Genomic DNA, 23,934 nt, shown 5'->3' on the forward strand with positions numbered 1-23,934 from the left:
CAACCGGCTGTCAAGGGTTATGTATGCCGAACTGCAAGAGGCTTGGGAAGTAGGTGGCGCCACAAGTCCATAAATCATATGTTGTAGCGAGGGGAAGGAACACGCGTCTCGACTGGTTTCTTCTGTTTCTTTTTACGTGTCATTCTCTTTATTGGACTCGTTGAGGTATTGGGAAACTTTTTCTTGGATGACACCAAGCGGCCGATCAAAAGGAATAATGCCATTAAATTTGTTCCTGTGCCCTTAGAAGCATGGGGACAACGAATCTACTTAAAAGGACAGATATGATTTGAATATACTAAGATTAACAACCCTGTCTGTGGTAGACATCCTTACCACTTTTGTTTACCTAAAGATTTAGAAAAATAGTACAAAATATATTTAAAGTCTACGTATCTTGCAAAATCTCCTCACCCTACTGGGCCTTCTCCAACTACAAACACACAAATTTAGTGGATATACACTACTTTAAAAAGTATTAGGACAGCTAGCGATTGAGTTGCGTTTGGAACTTGAAATCTTTGACAATTCAGTGTTGCTCAGCACTTGGATCTAATGGATCCACCATATTCCAGCACGTTAATCTATAGTTTCGAGAATCTGCGCACAATATTGTGGTAATTTGTGGAAGATATTCCCCTTTAAAATCGGCAGAGCCTTTTTAGACCTTTTTAAATACGATATACAACGTTGTTGGAATGGCCCTGTACAATGATCACCCCAGTCTTCACATCCTTAGATTATTTTGTGCGGAGGACACATGAAATCCATGGTTCATTCCATGCATATCACCAAGAACTGAAAATTCGGAAGTTACAGTTACAAAGTTTACCCTCGTGGATTTTGTTTGTTTGTTTTAGGATTTTAGGGTCATCAGTGATTTAGTCCATCTTGGGCCCTATATATATTGTGTCTGTAAAAGTGTTGTCGATTTGCTGTTTGCTGGACGAAAAACCGGACTTTCCAGGAGAAAAAAACCATGCTATCCTCTCTTGAGATTGACTACCTCAGCCACGTTTTGAAAAAGCCCCATTAAAATTCCTCACATCATTGACGAAATTCTAACTGAGGTCCTTTCCACACTGTGTGAGGAGGATGGCGACTCTACCAACTGTGCTACTACTGTGAAGTAGCAAACAAGTTACATTTACCAATCCTTTATATGCTCTCTTGGGTAGCACAGTTGGTATAATCGTCGTCCTCCCCACACCGGGTGGAAAAGACCTAAGTTCGAGTCCCATCGATGAAGTGAGGAATTTTTATGGACCTTTTTCACAACATGGCTGAGTTAGTCGGTCTTAGCCAACGGGAGCATGGTTTTTTCTCCAGGAAACTCCGGTTTTTCGTCCAACAAACAGAAAATCGACCAAAGAACACACGCGATTTACAAACAATATACACGGAGCAATATGGCCTTAGTCGCTGATGCTCCTGAAATCAAACAACAACCAACCATCCTTTTATGTTTACTAATTCAATTGAGATAAATTCTAGACTTCAAGTCCCTATGTTTCTTCCAGGGTCCGTTTCTTACACGTCTTATCTGTGCAAAGTTTCTCAGAAAGAAATGCAAACTGACTGTATATGTTCAAAATCGGGTATTTGGAGGAAGCGTATTTTAAATTGGTCAGATTACAGATTTATCAGCGACTTTTTGGAACATTAAAGGCATTTTTGGATTCCATATTAAATCTTGCCATCGGGTCATCTATCATCTGAGTGCTGTTTGAAGATAGTGCGGACTGACAAACATTTCTCTGAAGTCCGGTCCATCAACCTCGATCACTTGTGGGATCCACTGGCTATCTCACAATGGTTGGATTTTATTGGATATTGAGTTTGGTCCTGGAAATATTTTAGAATCAATTCTGATTCGACAGCCCCTCCAGCAACAAAAACTTATATTAGAGATAAATCGGAGAGGATTCTTCTGACCTGTGTGCCAAATATCATATCAAGTTAACCCATATCCCTTATGCGCTTGTTCCTCTTCTAAAGTAACTGCAATATAAATCTCGCTTCATGGCTCTCCAACACATGAACACTAGTTGAGGTTTTGGTACGCATTTCTTGAGTACAGTATGGAAATTTTTAACCTCCTGAGGTAGTTGGTTGGTAATCGAATGCCCCTAAAATTTGTGTACATTAAGTGAAGTGTTTTATTAGCATTTATAGCTTGGATCCATCCCAACCTTTTGGCGCTTGAGTCATATCTGAAGTTAAAATATGATGTATTCGCGTCGCACCCAACAGTGATTGGTATTGAACACGATGGAATGTTTCTTAAACTAGCGGGGCACCGAGAAGAAATTTCTGACTTGGAGAAGAAAGAGGGAAGGAGAAACAGAAATAAAGCAAGAGAGGTTCAGAAAACGGAAAACATAGAGAGAGAGAAAAGGGAAGAACGAAAGAAAAAGAGAAGATAATGAAAAGAGAGATAGAATAATGCAGAGAGCAGAATGATGAATAGATCGGCAAGGTTTTTAGTCACATTAGCAACTTAGGCAATATTGCGAGGTATATATGATGTCTGTAAGTTGCATGTGTTCTGTAGTCAGTTTGTTGTTTGCTAATCGTAAAGTTTCCGGGAGAAAAACCATGCTTTCATCTCCTGAAAATGACTAACTCAGCCACGTTGTGAAAAAGACTCATAAACATTCTTCGCGTTATTGATGGGACTCGAACTTGGGTCTTTTCCACCCGATGTTTGGAGGATGGTGATTATATCCAGGAGAGCATAGAAAGACAAAGAGAGAGAGAGAAGTAAAGGGTGAATGGAAAGTCACATTGGCTATCTCCAATGAGATGGAAGAGAGATGGAAGAAGCCAGTACAGAAAAAGAGAACAAGAATAGGGAAAGAGACAGTGCGAGAAGGAAGAAGAAGAAGAAATGGAGAGAGAGAGAGAAAGTTCAGAATACGGAAAACACTGAGAGAGAAGGAAAAGGACACAGAAAGAGAATGAAAGAAGGGGAGAGAGAGAGAGAGAGAGAGAGAGAGAGAGAGAGAGAGAGAGAGAGAGAGAGAGAGAGAGAGAGAGAGAGAGAGAGAGGCTGTTATGGATAAACACCTCAACGGACAAAATAACGCAAAAAGAGGGAAAAAGACAGATGGGCAGTGAGATGAAAGAGAAAATTATGGGAATGGAAAGACAAAGATAAATAGAGAGAGGGGGGAAAGAAGCAAGGCGAAGAGAAAGAGAGAAATTTAGAAAGCAGGAAAGATAGGAAGAGAAAGACAAGTGAGCCGAAGAAGAATAAGAAAAAAAGGAGTGAAAAATAAAAGATAGAAATTAAAAGGCATAGAAGGAAAGGTTGATAAATACACAGTTGAAGAGAGGAAAACACGAACGAAGAATGAGAGAGAGAATATTTGAAAGAAAACAAGAGAAGGGAGAGCGAGAGTTATAAATAGGCTGCAAGCAGAGTTAATGAGAGATGGCGCTTAGAATTTCTTTCTGCTCAATAAAGTGTGGTGTTGAAAACGTATTTGTCATCTTAGAGAGTTCTTAAACGCGACTTCTTCTCCTTGAATTATTGCCACCAGAGATCGCGGCAATTAAATGTTTCAAAACACGAGCGTTTTTCTAGCGAACCTACCTCGATAACTCTTCCATCAGGTGACCCCTCCGATCCGTCGGACGCCAGGTTACGCCAGCAGAAATGGTTGAAGTTGCGTCAGTCGCCGGATGGCTCCGACACGCAAAAGACGAAACGCGTCAGCAGACAGACCTGTTTGCCGGTTTAAAAATATCGGCCGCATATATCTCGGTGGTTGAAATATGTTTGTACGACCACCCCTACCCCCTCTGGGTTAAGCCCCGTATAACTTACGCCCGATGAAATATCACCCAACGGGTTTATTAAGCGAGGGGAGAATTAGTGGCGATGCACAAAAGGAAATCGGAGTTTATTACGACGACGAAATAATCCTGACGGCGCACCTTGCGTCATCCGACGCACAAATTTGAATCCGGGCGACAGAATTGCCCCCCTCCCCTAGATTGCCCGTTTTCGTCTGCACAACGGCGACGTGTGAAAATTATCAACAACCCATTTAAGGGTTAGGTTAACTAAGGAATGTAATTTTTAAAAGTGTTGCGAAGTTTTTCAGAATTTTTGAAAATATATTTTTTTAAATTATTTAAAAACTTTTTCGATTCTTTTATTGATTAAATTTTAAAATTTTAGATTTCTGAAACTTTCCGAAAACTGAATTTTTAAAAATTGAAATTTCGAAATTTGAAATTCTAGATATAAGTTGGGGTATGAATATTTCTCGAATTTTTTTCCAAAAATTCGGAGAATCAATGGGTTTTTACAGAAATTTCAAAAATGAATCGGTTGTTCTGATTATTTTTCTGAAAATTCTGAGAGGGAATGGTGTTTACAATATTTTTCTAAAAATTCTGAGAAGAAATGGGTTTCTCCCAAAATTTTTACAAAAATTTCGACAATGAATAGGGTTTTTCTGAGATTTTAATCTCACTGCCCGTCTGTCATTTTTTCCTCTTTTTGTATTATTCTGTTCATTGAGTTATTTATCCATAACACCTTTTCTCTCTCTCTCATCTCTCTCTGAAAATTCTGAGAAGGAATGGAGTTTCCAAAATTTTTCTAAAAACTCTGAGGAGTGGTGTTTCTGAAAAATATTGTGAGAAGTAATGAGTTTCTCCCGAAATTTTTAAGGAAATTTCGAGATCGAATCTGTTTTTTCCGAAATTATTCTGAAAACTCCGTGTAGGAATGATGTTTTGAAATTTTTCTAAAAATTGTGAGAATGGGTTCTCCCGAAATTTTTACAGAAATTTTATGAGAATTTTCTGAATATTCTGAGAAGGAATGGATTTTTCTCAAAACTTTTACAGAAATTTCGACAATGAATCGGGTTTTTCTGAGATTTTTCCAAATATTCTGAGGAGTGCTGTTTCTGAAACTTTTCTAATATTCTGCGGAGCGGTGTTTCTAAAAATTCTGAGGGTAGCGTTTCCGAAATTTTTTTAAAAATTCTGTGGAATGATGTTTCTGAAAAAACTGTGAGAAGGAATGTTTACAGAAATTTCAAAAAAGAATCGGTTTTTCCGAATTTTTTCTAAAAATTGTAAGAAGGAATGTTTTTCTCCCGAAATTTTTACAGAAATTTCCAGAACAAATCTTGTTTTTCTGAGATCGTTTAGAAAATTCTGAGGAGTGGTGTTTCTGGAATTGTTTTAAAAATTCTGAGAGGGAATGGATTTCTCCCGAAATTTTTCCATAAATTCGAAAAATTAGCTAATTTATCTTTAACATTTTTGTAAATATATATATATATCCAAAAAAATATATATCCATCGATATATTTTAATTACCTTTCAATTTATTTCCAAAAATTCGAATTCGAGATTCGTTTCCGATTTTAATTTTACTCCTGGGTTTTTTCACCTAATTTTTTTCTAGTTCTAAAAATGAATTAATTTTTTTAAAAATTTTCTAAGATAAATTATTCTTCGATGTATTTTAATTACCTTCTTTAATTTACCTTTCAGTTTATTTCCGAAATCGAGTTTCAGTTTTCTTTCCAATCTAAAGTTTTATTTCTCCAGCAACAGAACTTATCTAGCTTCCCAAGGTACTTTGCGAACGGCATTGTGGGACTGTTAAGGGCACACAACAAAAGCCAGATCAGCTTCTCTAACAAGTATCATCCTACTTTCCATTACAAAGACCTTTTCATCTATTAAGAACGACCCTCATACTTTTGCTGGAAACACACACCAATATGCTTCGTCCTTTTCTCCATGGAAACAATTAGCTGGGCTATGAGACTCTGGTCGGTTGAATCCGTCCAGACTCTAACGTGATGCAAAGAAAAGGGAACCTTCCAGGGTTCCGGAAATTACCCACTAGTCCCCCGTGGTATCCTGCTGGTTACATAGAAATTTATGAACATCCGATATGGTTTAAGTTATTCAAGCGTGTCTATAGAGCCTGATCTCCTACCATTTGGTTGAGTTGTGGCATTGTTAACGATGCGATGGGTCGAGTGGACATCTGATCATAGAAGATCGGGAGGTTTTTTTGTTGTTTTTTCCTACCATCTTTACTAAAGGATAAGGCAGTTAAAATAGATATTATAAAGCTCACCATTTTGATTGTATTTTGGTTCAAAGAGGTTAAGATGACAGTTGGAAAAATCAAATATTTTGGCACACATTCCATCTGCGACTCCAATTTTGCAAGAAAACCGAGTTTCTCTTAATAATAATCATTGTGAATATCTCTCTGCTACCTGAACTCGATCCTACATCCTCAGATGGAGAGAACGACACTCGTGTCTTGTTTGCCTTGGACAGTTTTCACAGTCAAAGCCAAATACACAGTGGATTCAGTTGTGTTTGTATTAGATACATAAAGCTTCGGCAAGGTACTTCAAGTTTGCTTTAGCTGTTGCTGTAGTAACAAGGGTTGTGACCCAGATTCTGATGAATACCATCGTTTAGTTTAATCTCCGAGATGTAATAAGCAAACTTGGAATTAATTTCTGCTCCTAGTGAGTGGAAAGATTATTTTTTGGGCAATTATTGAATCCTTGACATTCATTTCGATTAATATTAGTAATTCGTTTTGTTTATCGACTGATATTAACGGTACATTCTATTATTTATAATTAAAATAAAAATACAACTTTATTTTTAAAAAAATAAGGATCCAAGGTCCAATAAACAGAACTCAGTATCCATAATGAATTTATAAGTTCCTGAATAGGGATGTATACGCGCAGTATTTCGACATCTAAAGTCCAAAAACAAGATTTGAATGCAGCTTTTATGACACAGAAGAATATATTTGGGTATCCACGCGCATGCGAGTCTGCAGTGCTCCTGGTGACACGCAAACTTTTGAAAACGTAAGCGTAGTTCAGTTGAAGCTTGGGTATTGTGATGACTTATGAATTTTAACTGCATTGGGCCCTTTGAAAGTCGGGAGATCCGAGCAGACGCTCTTAGAGAAGGGGAGGGTTTATTAAGGTACACCCGGCTTCCCCTTTTAACACAACTACATTCATTATCCAACGTATCGACTATTGGATAATAGCTGCAGGTCCACTGTTACTAAGGGATACAACTAACCCTATAAATTCTTCATGTCTTTTCCTATTATTTTATGACAAAGGACGTAATGGTACATCCGGGCTTCTGTACCATTCAAAGCATCTAACAACAGAAGGGATATTGCTGATGACTTTTATGCTCAAAACTTATTCGATGGAGATAAACGGGCCAATTGTTATTACCAATATCTGAAAAGTGGGCGGGTTATTGAGTTTTGTAAATTATGCATTACGAAAAACATTGGGTGTTGCGACACGAGTTCGAAGAAAAGAAGAAGCGCGTGCACGGATGGCAGTTTCTGGATGATGGTTTCGGTTTAATGGTTATAAAGACCTACAAAAGAGGTTCAGTCAGATAATGTCACCAGTCCGTTAGATCTCTCTATTTAAGTTTGGAGGTACAGACAACTTTAAGACGGCCATCTTGATATGAATAATTGTAGATCGTCTTCTTAGGTTGAGATGGACTGCGCGAGAGAATGGGTCAACAGCGTCATCTAAGAACTCTGAATGTGGTATGATAATCGGCAACAGATACTTCGACAAAGAAAATATCCAGCCAATGGAACTTCTTGATAGGTTAATGTTGTTAAGCCCATAGAACATGATCTGATTGACTTATTCCAGGAATTCATGTAATTTTAATGACTCTGTTATGAGGGAAGGTCGAGTCATCTAGTGATCACATTGGCTAATATGTTGTCAACAACTAGCTGCTGTTTCTATGGAGTTACTCCAAAATTTTCATTCATTACAGCCCTTGAAATTACAGTCCAGACAAAACTCCACCGCATGGATTTTTGTTTGCTGTTTTATGGTAGACGCAATACTATGCTTTATGATGAGATAACTACTTGTCAGGATTGACTGGATTATTCTTGAGTACGTAAATTACTCAAGGTCAATTACTCAAATTATATCGTGCCGATTTGGGATCTATTAGTTGTTATATCTCGATCCTCACTAGAGTGTCCATTATGTTGGTGTGCATGGATCTTCCTTTAATGATTATATGAAGATAGAGTAACTGTGGTTGAAACAGTGTTCTGCTAATGCTTTATTGCATACTTTGGTACTTCTCCATGGACTGGAGAAGTATCGCCAGTACATAAGGGTGGTTCTAAGAGCGAAGTCGGTAACTACAGACCGATTAGTCTGACTTAAATGGTAAGGAAAATCTTGTAAGCTATGATTAAGAGCCCAATCCAGGAAAACTTAAAACGAAATGGCATACTGAATGATATCCAATATGGTTTTAAGAGAAAATCATCTTTAACTAACTTGGTACGCTATTTTGACACAATTAAACTCATGCGCTGGATGTAAGGAACAATTCCAATATAGCTTATTTGGATTTTACCATGGCATGTGACTCAGCCCCTCACGAGAGGTTATTGTATAAGCTGGAATATTTTGGAATTACAGGAAAGATTCTAAGATGATTCTAAGGACTGTAGGGTGGCTGCGAGGCTGAAGGTAAAATGTTCTGATTAATGGATATTCTTCAGATTGGGACAACGTCAGAAATGTAGACTCCCAAAGTCAATTCTTGGACCACTGTTGTTTTTGATTTTCATCAACGATAGTAACGAAAGGATAAAGGACGTGATGTCAGAATTTGCAGGTGACGTAATGATTGGGAGAGTCGATAATGATCAGTGCCAAGCAGCGTTCTCCAGATAACTCGAACAGGTGCAAGGTCTATATTTGGGGAATAGCAACCCAAAAATAAATGACACACTCTGTGGGACTGAAATTAAAAACACTAAAGAAAGGGAGCTGGGATTTACGATACGGGCAGATATCCAGTTTCCTGAGCAGTGTAAACAGGCAACCAGGAAAGTCCATGGCGCCCTATCAATGATTTATCCAACTATGTCCTATAGAGATAGGGAGGTCATAATTCCCACTGTACAGTATAAGGCAATTGTTAAGCCGCATTTGGAATACTGTGTTCAAGTATGGAGACCTCATCTGAAAAAAAAAAAAACATTGAGCTTCTTGACAGGGTCCAAAGACGGGCAACTCGCATGGTGAGAGTGGCAAAAGGGTGACTGTGCGGGAAAAGACTCCAAGTATGTGGACTACACAGCTTGGCAACACCTCAGAAGTGACCTGATTGAAGTTTATAAGGCTCTGAGAGGGATTAGTAAAATGAATGAAGGCGGAATTTTCACTGTTATAAAGAATGCCTGAAGATGTAGAGGCCATAAATTCAAATTACAGAAGAAGAGCGTTAGATTGTAGGAAGTTTTCTTTTAGCCAGCGGTTCAAGAAAAGCCTGTGGCTTCCTTGAACTATATGGCAATACTAATACTAATTCGGGTTGAATCGCCTTGCACTATATTAACATGACTAATACTATTGCAGGTTGAATCGCCTTTTCAAAAACCTTTAAGGAACCACAGCTGTGGCTGAGTTAGCCGGTCTCAGAGGATAATGGCGTGATTTTTTTTCCAGAAACTAGAGTTTTTCGTCCAGCAAGTAGAAGAACTGGTCGAAGAACATGCACAAAATTGCAGACAGAATACACTGGCGCCTCATGTCTTTAGTTGCTTTGACCATACTCCTATCTTAATCTTATGAAGCAGCTCCTGAATTGGGTTGGCAATGCGTGGAGTTGCTTTTTCATGAAGGAAAGTGACTTCTGCTGATTTTACCAGTCGTTTGTGTTTGATGCTGAGGCGCAGGCGTAGAAAAGAAATTCTGAGGACTTATTTCACACCGTGAAAGAACGAACTTGTCCAATACTTCTCTTGAAAGTGGAGTTTTCTTCATTATTATACCAAAGAATATACTGCAACTCAATTAGGGATTCGTTTTATTGGATTTTTAATGGCTTAAGTTTTATAACAGTATATAGTCGTATATCCAGCACGCCCTGTAACCTAAATCACGTATTAGGTCTCTTTTGCTCAAGTATACTTGTCTGTAGTGGCAACCCAATCTTCTGAATAAACTTAAAGGGGTGTTTGTGACTGCAAACAGTTAACATGGACAAAAAGAAAAGTTCATTTCTTCTACCAGCAGCTAATCCGATCTTTTGAAGTTTCGCTGGAGGGTTGCCAAATAAATCTAATGCTTGTTGAGAACTTCATAAAGATATGACGGACGCACGTGGGAGGATTAGGCGAGTGGATTAAGGCGGTGAAGATGGAATTTAGATAATCGACGCTGTCAAGAATGTAAACCAAGGTGTCAATTATCGTACGTTGCGAACGCATAAATTTTCATACTCCAAGTTTGGTAGACGCACGAATAGCGTGTGTCTGAACCAATGTGGGTTTAAGGGACACCGAGATTTCGTTTCTGAAGGAATTCAAAGTCAGTTGAGGTCAGTGCGAAGATAGGCCTAAGTTCCAACAATCTTCTTCGAGAAGATATTATAGATCGAGCCACCTACCGGACAACATTAAAGTGAGTGTAATAAATGCGCTTATTCGCACGAAGGTCAAATATTTTGCTTCAGCAGCTATCACGTTTCTTATAGAGCCGTCAAACGCTGGCAGCTGACTGAGCTAGATTAATGGCAATCCGAGAAATAAGCTATCACGCCCTTCAGCAGTTGTCATTAACAGCTGTCCCCCAATGCCAACCCCTCAAGCATCTAAACAACGTTTCTTTTGGGAATGTTATTTCGGACTATAAACTATTGGTGAGGGGAGAGGAAAAGTTGGACATACACCAGGTTTCCTTTAAAGTGTAGGTCATACAAGGCTATCGTAAGGTACAAAGTCCTACATGCAGCTCTCTCAGTCAATAGAGTTAAATTGTTGTCCAGTCATTCTTGGGCGATCAATGACTTTCCCAACTCTTTTGCAATTGATAATACTTTTAAAGATATTAATATCCACGTCAAGTATTTGAAAGGTGGAAGAGCCATTCAAACTAAAATCAGTCATCAATCGTTGATCTCTGTGTGATGTTAATATCAAAAGTATTCATTGTCTTCAGGGATGTTAAATACATTTTACTAAGCTCATTCTTTATGTACGCGTATGTGGTTCTAATCCCAATGATGTCCATTTACACCTATGGTCTTCCAGGCTCCACTAACATTTTCTGGTAGTTTCAATTATCGGTTGGCTCAGTCACCACTCCTTCTTAGCTTTATGATTCGTTTTGTTAGCAAATTCCTAATTTGGAATTTCCCCTTTTCGATCATTACTGGCTTAAAACCCCTCTAACCCAATCTGTCAAATACATCTGTTGCCTCTATCGTTTTCCAAACTCCACTACTCACTTGGAATTCTTTAACTTTCTTTCTTTAAGACTCGACTTTCTCCAGTTCAACTCTCCTAACATAGAGGTAATTTTCTTTGGCAATTTTAATGTTCAAATCTCTAGTTGGCTTCCGTGTTCGAGTTATATGAACCCAGCTGATCGAAATGAGGTTTTTGCATTTACTAATTCTCGCATGAATTGTTCATTTACCTACTAGAATACTAGGACTATCCGGACCACCTAGTAAACATTCTTGACCTTTTTCTCACGAACATCCCTTGTAAGTACATGGTCGAGGTGAGTGGAGGTCTTGGTATTGGTCTCTTCTCCTCTCCAACAGAACCTTTCTTCCGTGGCCAATCTCATCCTCATGTTGTTTGGCATTACAAGAAAGCGAAATGGGATGATCTGCGAAGTTTCTATTCTCCTTTTCCTTGGATTTCTCTTTTAAATTTTCTGATGTCAATGTCTGCTCAGATCGAGCAAGTGAAATTCTTCTTGTAGGAATGAAATCATTTATTCCACCCTCCTCCTCCTAAACTTTCGTTTTCCAATAAATGTGCTAAGGCTATTCAAGATAACAATCGGCTTGCATCCAAATCTCCAGGTGCATTTTCAGCCTACAACAACCTCACAACAATTGTAAAGCAGTTATTAATTAGTCCAAACTCCATTTTGAAGACTAAGAATAGAAAACTCGCGTATTAGTCAAGTATATCCTAAGAAATCAATTTTCATTCCCTTACCAAAGAAAGAATATCTGAAAGTTTGTTCAAATTACAGGACTATTAGCATGATTTCTCATGCTAGCAAACTTCTTAAAATCATACTAAACAGAATTCAAGAAAACTTGAAGAACAAAATGCCAGAAGAGCAAGCATGTTTCAGAAAGGGCAGAGGAACCAGAGATCAGAACTTAAGTCTACGCCTGATTGTTGAAAAATGCAAAGAATTCAAAGGTCCAATCGTTTTGCGTTTTCTAGATTATTCAAAAGCATTTGATTGTGGTCAACATGAGAAACTATAGCAAACGATGACTATTATGGGTTTCCCAATCCACATAACGCAGCTGATTGATGCCAGAAGATAAAAAAAAACTTCGTTATGCAGATGATACTACGCTAATTTGCGAGTCCAAAGAGATCACCTGAAAGCAACTCTGGTAAGAGTTGTGAGCAAAGAAAGAAAAAAGGACTGTTTCTGAATGTGAGTAAAACTAAAATTATGGTCTTTGGTGATAATTTCGGTTCCAGTAAAGTGAAGGTTAATAGACAAGGTATCGGAGAAGATGAATTTGATTACTTTGGATCAAGAATAAATAAAAATGGTGACTGCTCAAATGATGTAAAGAGAAGACTGCTAAAACGTTGGTCACTGATCTGACGAAATTATAGAGAGAGAGATCAAGATCTGCCCCTAAAGACGAAACTGAGAATCTTTGATTCGATCATTTTTCCATTTGCCACTTATGGATGTGAAGGATGGAATCTGAAAAGAGTTGACAGGAACAAAATTGAGGCACTTGAAATGTGGTGTCGAAGAAGATGAATTTGATTACTTAGGATCCAAGACTGCAGAATCTGAAACTAGGTGTAAGGATGGGATTAGTGGCTTTTTGGGAATGACAATTTTCGATGCCGCTCGTAGACACCAAGATCGATGCAGTTGGAGGAATTTGTTGGTGGCCACAATAGCTCCTCAGGGAGCTACCAAGATATCCTAGTCTCTTTCCAAAGCTGCTACTCGCAACATCCGACCATCGGCATTCCCGCCTCTGTTACTACTTGATGCTTGTATTGAATTGTCATCCAAAGATAGGTCCACTCACTACCATCCTAAGTTTCTTCCAACTCTTGTGCCAACGACTTTGGTAAATCGCCCCAAAATACCTTGCTATGCCTCATTTACCTTTTCTAATGGAATCACAATTGTACGTTGCCTACCACTTCTCTTTCAGTTGTTCTAATTATCCGTTGTATGAGTACTTTCGTTTCAAAAGTGGTATGGTATATGCATATGTATTACCTCCACTGGCCAGAAAATTAGAATCCTTTTGCAATTGATGTCAGCAGACAATTAAACATACAGTATGCAAATATGAGTTGTCACATGGTGTGACCACAAATTCTTGTTACCAGATATATACTGAATGCTTTCCTGAGGCTTCTTACTCCATCCGTTCATGGAGGAAACAGATGTTTCCGATTTTCTGTGTTGGAACACGTTTAGGAGGCACCAAAACTGAGAAAACGAAGGAAATAAAAGTATGCCACGAGTGGTATACCTTGTGAATACATTGTATGATCGAAAAACTAAAAGTTTCTAATATTTTGGCCAGCGTGTGTATTTTTCAATTGCACAATACTAACTCGTGTTAAAATGCATTAATATCGTGGAGGATTCTGAACGATTTTTTCCCAATTAAAATACACGCGTTTTAATTGGGAAAAAATCCTTAATATTCAACTCATGTCCTTTGAATCCATCGATGATAATTAATAAATCGAACTTTATCCATTATATCCATTACTATCAGTCCCTATTCACTTTTAACCTTAGGGCACCATAGTTTGACCTGCACCTGGCCGAAGAAAAGCAGTGAGATTGGTGAGTTCATTTGGAAAATGTCCCGATCGATTTTCAATACAGCCGGCCCGAAATGTTTCAAAAGTGTCCTTTCCGGGCGATAAGTAATTACAGCCCTCAGCGGGTGTCACGTCAAGCGTTTTATGACATGGGTCACCTGCTGCTCAACGGGGTGGTTTCTGTGTGAATATTGATTGCCAATATGTGAATAAGTGACTAGCTGGAATGCGTTGTTTGAGGACCCAATTGCTTGCTGAATGTGATGTACGCTGTTTTGCAAAAGACAACGAGTATCTGACGTTCTACATTCGTTCTATTCTTCTATTAAGTTATTATCGACCGTGTTTCTTTGTCATACAGTCGTCGGCTCCAAGATGGTTTCATTTAAGGGGGGAAAAACTGTGGTAATCGAAATAATTAATTGAATCCAGCAGCCAATGAGAAGAGAGGGAGGATATTGAAACAGACAATTGAAGATTCCAACGAGAAAACAGATCGCTGCAGGACTTATGGTGACATTTATGAGGAAGGGATATTATACAGGAAAGGACAGTGGATGAAAAACCATAGACAGTAGAGATTTTCATCCAACAAAGATAAGTGAACTGACCAAAGACCATAGTGTAGGATCGAAAAATTTCCTGATTGTATTAAACAGATAACATGACTGTGATCATCATTCGCATTCTTCGGATCCAGCTCCTTTTGATTTGCACTCAATGCACAAAGATTTCGTACCATGTCAGAAATCCAGGAAAAAACAGAAGACATTAAAGATGATTAGAAAACAGGAGTCCTATAAATGTTTCCAACAGTGACGTAATCACTGGGTTCGCTGATTCAAGTCTCAAGAGGACTTGAATCTGAAAAATTATTCGACCGACGTCCAGTTGGTCGAATAAACAATTGGTGGTACTTGATGTATTACAGATATCATTAAAAAAAGATATTAATACATCAAACATAAGTCACGTGGTATAATACTGAAGTCTTTTATCTCTTTGATTACCCTCCAATGATAAAACGCCACATTTTGGCTGGTCCCTTCTATCAACTCCTAATATCCTCGAAATCTGACAAGCAATGGAATGAATAATTGTGTCCACCAATTATACTAACTCATCGTGGCCATTTGTCTGCTACATAAGGAACTTGGGGGACAATTTTGAAAATAATTATCTTTTGAAGTTTTCACCACACAAAGAAAACATTCACATCCAAATTGAAGTCCCACAAAACCTGTTGAGAATTTAATTAGAACGGGTCGAATTGGTTTTGATACTGAAGTAGCCATCTATTAAGTGTTTCCATAACGATCAAGACTTTGATGGGTTTTATAATGTCTTTCATTAAAATTGTAGACTTGAGTATGAAGGAGATGTCCTTTCCAGGACAAAAAAAGACCGTAGAAAGACGCTTGGTGTCCCTTCTTAGGACTATGTAACGTGTCTTCGCCCGGATATAATTTGTTTAAATTCTTAATCCAAACCTTACACAGACTTTGGCCACTTGATGTAATTAGCACCTAAACTCCACAATCGAACTCTTCTACTAAACAAACAGACACTCTTGTAAGATGCCGGAATATCTGAAGGTGGTCAAATATTCTTTATTAAATTTGCGATCTCCGTATCTGCACTCCAGGGGGATGCAGTCGCCTCGCGTGTTCCATTTTTACAATCTCATTTACAAGTCGAAATGAAATTTTCCTCATTCTGATAGCTGCAGGTAACGTGCATTCCTTCTACTCTTCTTTCTGCGCCTACACCACCCCCCCCCCCTCTACAAATGACCCTCCCTCACGTACTCTCAGTCGGCATTGTGGAGTTGAGAGCGAATTTGTTTGCAGATGGTTTGAATTAAAAAGAGTTATTAACAAATCTGGAAAGACGCTGTTTGGCTTCGGGGTTGTTTGAAGACGTATTTCAGCTACGAAGTTACGCTTTCGCTTAAGCTGAGTTTGTTTAATCCCCCCCCACTCCATACCCCTTCGTTCCTCCCTTCTCCTTCTCGTGTGTAGGCGCTCCTGAAGATTTTGTGTAAGCCATTTTCAGCTTAACATCTCTGCGAAAGGAATTCAGTTTTTGACGAGTTTCCTAGTAATTGTATTAAAATGGTCTTAGAATTCTTAGGAAGGAAACCCCAGTTTTCATTTTGTCTATTGAATTCAGAAAGAAGGCTTCGCGAATCTACAAAATTAACTAGATCAGCAGCTGGATCAGCTTTCTTGATTGATATTTTAAAGTTTGGAAATCCACCTGGAAACAAACGCTTCGATTTGTTAAGTTAGTTAGTTGAAGATCTTTATCTTTCTCCTTAGTAGTATCCATGAGGTAGTTCACCTCGCAAAAAAAGGGTCCATCTCTTTTTCCTTAATAGCCTAAGGAATACTCCACCTTGCAAAGATGGGCCCACCTCAAGTAGTCTTTGGAATTGCCCATCTTGCGATAGTTCATCTTTGTTCGGTGGATTCTACTGATGGTCAATATCTGGATGCACTTTGCAGCGAAATGAACTATTCGTAATGACCAGTTACTGGTCCAATGGTTATAGCTGAACTAGTTTGATCACTGGTGAGACCTAAAAAAATTCCTCTCCGAAATAAAAATACTGATTACTTTGAATTTATTTCACCAAGGATTGAGCCACTTTCCTGAAGTCTAACCTCCTCTAAAGACACTCTAGATTGGACATTCGGGAAGCGGTTTGTTTGCCCACCACTGTACTTAAGTGTCTTTTCGGTAGGTCTGTGTTAAACAAACATCCTGACTCTTACTCTCCACTCTATCTGAGCTTGTAAGAATCCAATTGTGACTTCCTGCTGGATAAAGAGTTGCACCCATGCCCTCGAAGCCCCCGGTTGTGGCAAAAACACCCACTGGTAAATTTACCTCCGCCCACAGAGATCTTGTGAAGCCTCCGGCAACGTGTACTCGTCGAGGCTCAAGAACGATACAGTCGGTGTGATGCGGACGCATACACACTTCTCCCGTAAGTGGATTGCCCGATCTCGTTACTCCTGAGCCCGCTGCACGAGCAAAGACCACGAACGCCAATCGGGCAAGTGTCGCTAAGAGCTTCGTCCCCATCTGTTCGCTTGTGCCAAGTGATGCTGTGATTTGGCAAACACTGAAACATTACTCATCAACCCTGGACTATGTTAATTTCTTATTTTCAACTTATCAACCCTCATCGTCCGTTTCTCCACCCCCTGCTGGGTGTATGTGTATGTTTGTGTGTGCGTGCGCGCTTGTTCGTAGGCCAGAATGGTGTAGTGTGCATTGGTAAATCGATAAACGTCCCTATTCGACTCACCTCCGAGTGTACGCTGTTGTGTCAGCGAATGTCTGGATATTCGTCCCTTCCACGATAAGGGGAAGGAGAGAATTAGGTTCGGGTGACCATCTGCTAAAGTGGGAAGTACGGGAGATTGTAATTTGATGTGCCCTATTCTCCACACAACGGCGCACAGAAAGATAGAATGGGTGAGAGAGAGCAATAGAAACAATTTTATAGAGAGAATGTATAGATTGATAAAGTAGAGGGAAGAAAATGGAGAAAATTTGTAGGTAGAGAGGGAGAGAGAGAAAAGGGATTCGTTCATCACAACATTTTATCCATCTGAAGAACGTAAAATATTCCTTAGAAACAGAACTTAAATGTTAAATACGTCCTCAACGTTTTTAATAGTACGTTTCAGTCGAAGTGTGCAGTTGGGAAGAACATACTCCAATCGCTTTCTTCAGCGCAAGAATGATTCATAAATTCTTCTTCTGATACACTGTTGGAGATAATCATTGGGATGAAAACCACATGGGTTTAAATCAGGTGACATCGGAGGACTCTTCAGTCCTTTGACATACTCTTCAGCATAGCGGTTAGAAACCAACAGATTGTCAAAAATTACATCTAGGAACTCCAAGACAACTCCTCCTATTCAATGTTCTCAACCAAATCTCCAACTCATTACCCTCCAGAGAAAGGACGTTGTTGGTATAAAAAGTTTGAAGCGTGCCAAACTGCAAGGAAAAGAATCTTGATGTCAAGATTCTGATGACAAGATCTTGATGTCAAGATATCTCCAGATTTTGAAGGCATATTTCCACTTCTTCTCAAAACGCCTTTTTACATTTTCTTATTCAACTGATGTTTTTCCCTTCTGCTTGGAAATTCCTCGCATCCAGTCAGTTCCCTAAGAATTGACAAATTCCTTCCTTCCATTTCTCGCCCCTTACACTTACCAACATTTTTCAAAACTAAATGGGAACCCCATTGACCGCTATCTATTAAACGACTTCGAAACCTTCCATCTGATCGATGATGGATTCCGTACAATATGGATTCCATTAGTGTGGATCCACGTGATATCTTGACTTCTGTTGCTCGTTTTTGCATATATCGATTAAAAGTTTGATTAATGGTAAAAGGGGCTCTGTCTACTGACTTCTCACTAATGTTGGTGTGCAAGGTTCAGTTCTTTCTCCCAATCTCTTCTCTTCTATATTAAAGACCTACTTCCTAGACGAACTGTACATAGTTTTGCTAATGGTACCACATTACCTACCATTAACATGAGAATCACCTTCAACTTCTTGAACATTCACCATCAGTTCCTTAAATGCCAATCTACAAGTAATTCTCCAGTGGGACAAAGAAAAGTCAGTTAACTTCAGTTCTTCTAAAGTAGTCCTGTTTCATTATAGTTCTGACTTCTCTCTCTTCTGAGCCCTGGAATGTCGTGTCCACATCCGGGTAGTGCCCCCAAAGGCTCTCTCAAACTTTTAGACTCTGTTCAAAGAATGCAGTCAGTTTAATTAATGACCCGTCTCTCACAAAGTCGTCCACTCCCTCTCATAGACATTCACTTTCTGATGTTTTCTATAAACGCTTCCACGGACACTGTTCTTCTCAACTAGCATCTAGAACTTCGCCGCTCCTTTCAAAACCAGTTCGAACACGTTCCACAAGCAGTCAGCATCCAGCTCCAAACTTCCAGTACCAACTTTTTCTTTTCCTTATTTATCCCTTCAACTTCTATTCTCTAGAACAAAGTTCCTTCTGTTGTATTGCAATCTGTCGAAATTCGAATCCAATCTCAAATATCTTCCTCTCTTCTGAAACTTCAACCCATCCATGCATGGTTTATAGGTTTTAATAGCTTTAGTATTTGGGTTTCCACAAAGAAAGAGAAAAAACCAACAGTTTAGCGAAACAGTGAAGTAGCTGTATCAGAAAGAGGAAGAAGAAGAAGAGAGAAGGAAAGAAAAGGAGAGAAGCAGGAAATTAAATTAAATTAAAAGGGTAAAAAGGAGAAGTAACAAATTGAAAGGAAATAAAGAAAGAGGGAAAAAGGTATAGAGTGAGAGAGACAGCGATAGAAAAATGAAGGACAGATAAAGGAGAAACTGGAGCAAAGAAAGAGAGAAATAGAACGCCAGAAGGAGATACAGACCTTAAAATAAACTGAAAAGAGAAAGAGAAATAGAAAAAGACACAGAACCAGGAACAAAGATGAAGAAATGAATGAGACACAAGCAGTAGAGAGGAAAAGCAGAAAAGAGATAAAAGGAGAAAGAAAGAGACAGGAATAGACTGAACAGAGATGAAATGAGACAGAAGGAAGGAAAAAGACAAAGGAGAAGTGAGTAGAGAGAGAATGAAAAATTTACGAAGAAACGAAGCAAAAATTAGAAAAAGGAGTAGAAATTAGAGAAAATGACAAGAAAAGAGTCAACAGAAAGGAGAAAAAGAAGGCAAAATGAGAAAGAAATAGATAGAGAAAAGAAGGACAGGACATACAGAGAGAGGCAGAAGAACAGTACAGATAAACAGAGAAAGAAAGAGAAATAGAGAAGAAAAAAGGAGAGAAAATGAGAACGAATTAGGTAGGAGAAGCAGAGTGGAGATAGACGAGCGAGACAGAGAGGTGATAGGCCAAACAGAGAAGAAATGGACAGAGAACAAGAAAATGAACGAAGAGAGAAGCAAATGTGAGAAATGGAAGCCGAGGGGGGAAAAGATGAGAAACTGCGAAAAGAAGAGGGGGAGACAGACAGGAGAGGAAAGGGAGACAGATAGACAGACAGACAGAAGAGGAGAAGGGAAAGAGAGAGAAAACGAGACAGACAGAAGAGAAGAAAGACAGATAGATGGACAGAAAAGGAGAAGAGAGCGACAGACAGACAGAAGAGGAAAAGGAGACAGACAGACAAAAAAGGAGAGGAGAGATAGATAAACAGACAGAAGAGGAGAGAGGCAGACAGAAAAAGGGAGAGAGATACGAACATACAGACAGAAGAAGAGAGAGAGACAGATAGACAGACAGAAGAGGAGAGGAGAGGAATACAGGAGAAAGGCAAAATGAGACAATCGAGTAGAGAACTGGGGAGAAAAAAGAGAGAAAAATAAACACGCAAGACATAAAGAGAGGAGACGAAGAAAACAGTATGAAATCTTATTATTAAGGAAGACCGATTTGATTTATGGTTTGAATGCGTGACGTCATAATTGAATGTCTGATTAAATTTAACGCCAATTTTCGGCAGAATAACAACGAGTGAACATTTTCTCTGCTGCTCTGAACAACCTTCACACGGGGAAGTGCCCTTTTGCTCCGAAAACCCCGTTTGGTTTGGAACTGGCTAAACCAGCTCTTTTTCACACCAACATCTCCATCCAAAACAAAACCGCACTCGCTCACCAGCCAATGTATATCGCTCGTCAAAGACAACCTTTGCAGAATACGAATTATAATTACTCGTTTCTGAACAGTTCCTGACACAAGAAGGAAAATTGTAACTTGGGGAAAGCCAGAGGGGTGGAAGTTTCACGTTCTTCCTCCAGGTAATATTCTACAACCTCGCGATATTCACTCCTTCCCCGAATGCTGCCCACAAATCCGAAACCCGTTAATTGCCCACCGTCTGAATTTCCAATCATCAGTCTTCGATGTCCAAGAATATCCGCTGGCTACACCTTCGATCGGCAACCGAAATAGACTCTTCACTCCAGTCTGCGTTGACCCGTTTTCCACGATGAACTTCGACGCGTGAACATTGAAAATGATTGAACATTTCTCTACAGAATAATTGATTCATCGAGACATCCAACCAGCATCGATCAATTTCACACGCTGGCTGGGAAAAAACAATAAACCAGATCGAAACTGTAAACTCAAGATTAATCGATCAACTCCAAGAAATTTAGGATACTGGGTTAACACAAAGCGATCTCGGAGGTTAGCCAAACACTGTCTTGCACGAACCAACAGAACTAACTGACAGTTCCAGGCTTTAAGTACCAGAGCGTTGCCGAGATCTTTATGAATAACTTCTGTCAATGTATCAACTCTTTCCGCTATAAATAAGGTCACTATAAAAGCGGTTACAGAAACACAAGCGCGCCAACCTTACTGGTGCATGTTGCTAAAAAAGAAATTTGATTGAACGGGGGCTGGTTGGCTGCCCCCTCTAAGAAACTAGTTGCTTTTCATCCAGACTAATTGGATATCCATTTGCGCTATATCGGAATCCCTCGAAATCCAAAAATGGACACCCCTCTCTGACACTTCCATCTTCTAAGTAAACTAACTCCCTTTGTGCTCTACTAGCAACTTTTGACGTCACCCCTTGGGGTTTCTGAGGTCCTTTTTACGTCATTATTCATACAGGTCAAGTGCTAGTAACCTAACAAACTTCTCTGAACCCTAAGTTTTGCTCACTGCTGCTCGTCCCCTCATTTTCTCCCCCTAAGGACAATATTTGCCATCAGACGTGTTACTTAAATATGTGGAAGTGTCAATCGAGTTCCCCTGACGAACATAGCACGTGCCGACAGCAAAACCTCCCCTCGCTTCATGATTTAATGTCGGGGCGAACGAGGCGACGTTCCGGACGGAATAAATCATACGTAGCCCTCGGTGATGAATCTCGCTGTCTTCGCCAGGGATGGTTGCGACCACCGACATCACAGACTATAAGCAGCGAACTAGTTTTTCAGAGCGTCCCTGAAATTGGTCTGTTCGTTAAATGGTTATTATCGGTTGATAATATTGTACTCAAAAAGGATTACTCATTAGATTAATATGTGGCTAAAATTTGCATATTTTAAACTCAATTTTGAGGTATTTATAATAAAAAAGAACCCTGAAAAAGATTGTAAATGCGTGAAAAGTTTATCTTTTGCTAAAGTAGGTATCAACACGGTTCGATTTCATTCTGAAATTGGCATTCACGTGACGCGAGGACAACAATATATTTTTTTATTTGTTTATGAACTTTTCTCGTGAGAAACTGACCGATTGTTTTTATTTGTTTATGAACTTTGCTCGTGAGAAACTGACTGATTGTTTTTTTATTTATTTCTGAATTTTGCTCGTGAGAAACTGACCGATTTCTTTTGAATTTGGCTCGTGAGAACTGACCGAATTGTTTTTATTTGTTTATGAACTTTGCTCGTGAGAAACTGACCGATTGATTTTTATTTGTTTATAAACTCAGCTCGTGAGAAACTGACCGATTTGTTTTTATTTGTTTATAAACTCAGCTCGTGAGAAACTGACCGATTTGTTTTTATTTGTTTATGAACTTTGCTCGTGAGAAACTGACCCTTTTTTTTTTTTATTTGTTTATGAATTTGGCTCGTGAGAAACTGACCGATTTCTTTTTATTTCTTTATGAATTTGGCTCGTGAGGAAACTGACCAAAATGTTTTTATTTGTTTATGAATTTTGCTCGTGAGGAAACTGACCGATTGTTTTTCTTTATGAATTTTGCCTGTGAGAAACTGACCGATTTTTTATTTGTTTATGAATTTTGCTCGTGAGAAACTGGCCGATTTTATTTTCACGTGACAGCTAGAGTAACGTGACTGGAGTAGATCAAAATAAGCAAGCGCGTGCTACAAAGAAACAAAAATTAATGAAAAAAAGTTTTCTTTCAAAACAGACGGACCATCTACTCACTATTAAAATTTACCACGGATAAAATTTCAAATTTCATTAAAGCCAGAAAAAAAAAATTGTTTTAAAATTTGAACAGTAATTTTAGGAGACTGACCTGTTTTTTGCCGCCGCTGCTCTGTCCCGTTGTCGACGATTTTTGAACCAATTTCCCACCTGGGTCGGAGTTAGTCCAGTTGCTTGGGCTAGTTCGCGTTTCTTAGTCGGATTTGGGTACGGGTCCTGCAGATACCACTCACGGAGCATATTTCGCGTTCTCTCCTTGAAGCAGTGCGTCTTTTGTTCGCCGTCCCAGATCGTACGAGGCAGCGGATACTTCTTACGAACTCTGTACTTGTCAACGGGACCCAGGGGTCTCCCCCGCAGCTTCTCAGCGTCCTGGTAATGAGCCTCCAACCACATCACCTGCAGTTTCGCGTGCGATGCCTTGCCGAACCGGTGGTTCTCCAAAATGTAGTACAACTCACTGAAGTTGCCCGTGTGAAACGCTACGAGGGCCCTCGCCCGCAGAACAGATTCGTTCTTGTTAAGGTCCGTGCAGTTGGGATGAGCTACGGGCAGTGACCACAGGAAACGACCTAAGCGCGCGATATCTCCGCTCTCTTCGAGGGTTTCGCACACGGCCGCTACCTGGTCGATGGTGAAAGTCAAGTAAGGAAACATGAAAATCGGGGGGCTGTAGTTGGGCGAAAAGGGCACTTCGGGGGGCACCAGGTCCCTAGCCATCCCCTCCACGAACTGAGCGGGCCAGTTGGCAACTGAACTAGTCGATTCGCCCGGTCACTTGCGGCATACGGAGGGGCAGCGCAGGCGCGAGTTTCCCGATCGCCGTCTACTTTTGCTCTGAAGACCCAGTCGCGAGGGTAGCCAGCGTTGATCTCTTTTATCTTTCGCCCTCCCGCTTTGATCGTGGAACAGAGCCATTAGTGACGGATTTCTGGGGTGGGGCTGAGCCGACCGTAGCGGTGTCAGTGATCTTCGCCAGCTTCGTGCGGACCGCTCGCTCTCCGAAGGTGTAACGGGAGCCCATTTGCTGGGGCTCTGTTACTCGGCTGCGCCAAAGACGCTGCTCATTGG

General features: G+C 39.7%; 1 protein-coding gene across 1 annotated transcript in view; it reads right to left on the minus strand.

Moving 5' to 3' along the window:
* The window catches only part of LOC150085006 (homeobox protein SIX6-like), a 32,298-nt gene extending 8,766 nt beyond the window's left edge, over positions 1-23,532 (minus strand). The window contains exon 1 of the mRNA XM_090376432.1: positions 22,955-23,532. Coding sequence (XP_090232558.1) covers positions 22,955-23,520 — 566 coding nt within the window. The 5' untranslated portion in view covers positions 23,521-23,532. The remainder of the gene's footprint in view (positions 1-22,954) is intronic.
* Positions 23,533-23,934: the final 402 nt, after the last annotated feature.

This window comes from Mastigoproctus giganteus, chromosome 6, assembly GCF_048544385.1.
Source record: "Mastigoproctus giganteus isolate SK-2022 chromosome 6, ASM4854438v1, whole genome shotgun sequence".
Classification (NCBI taxonomy): domain Eukaryota; kingdom Metazoa; phylum Arthropoda; class Arachnida; order Uropygi; family Thelyphonidae; genus Mastigoproctus; species Mastigoproctus giganteus.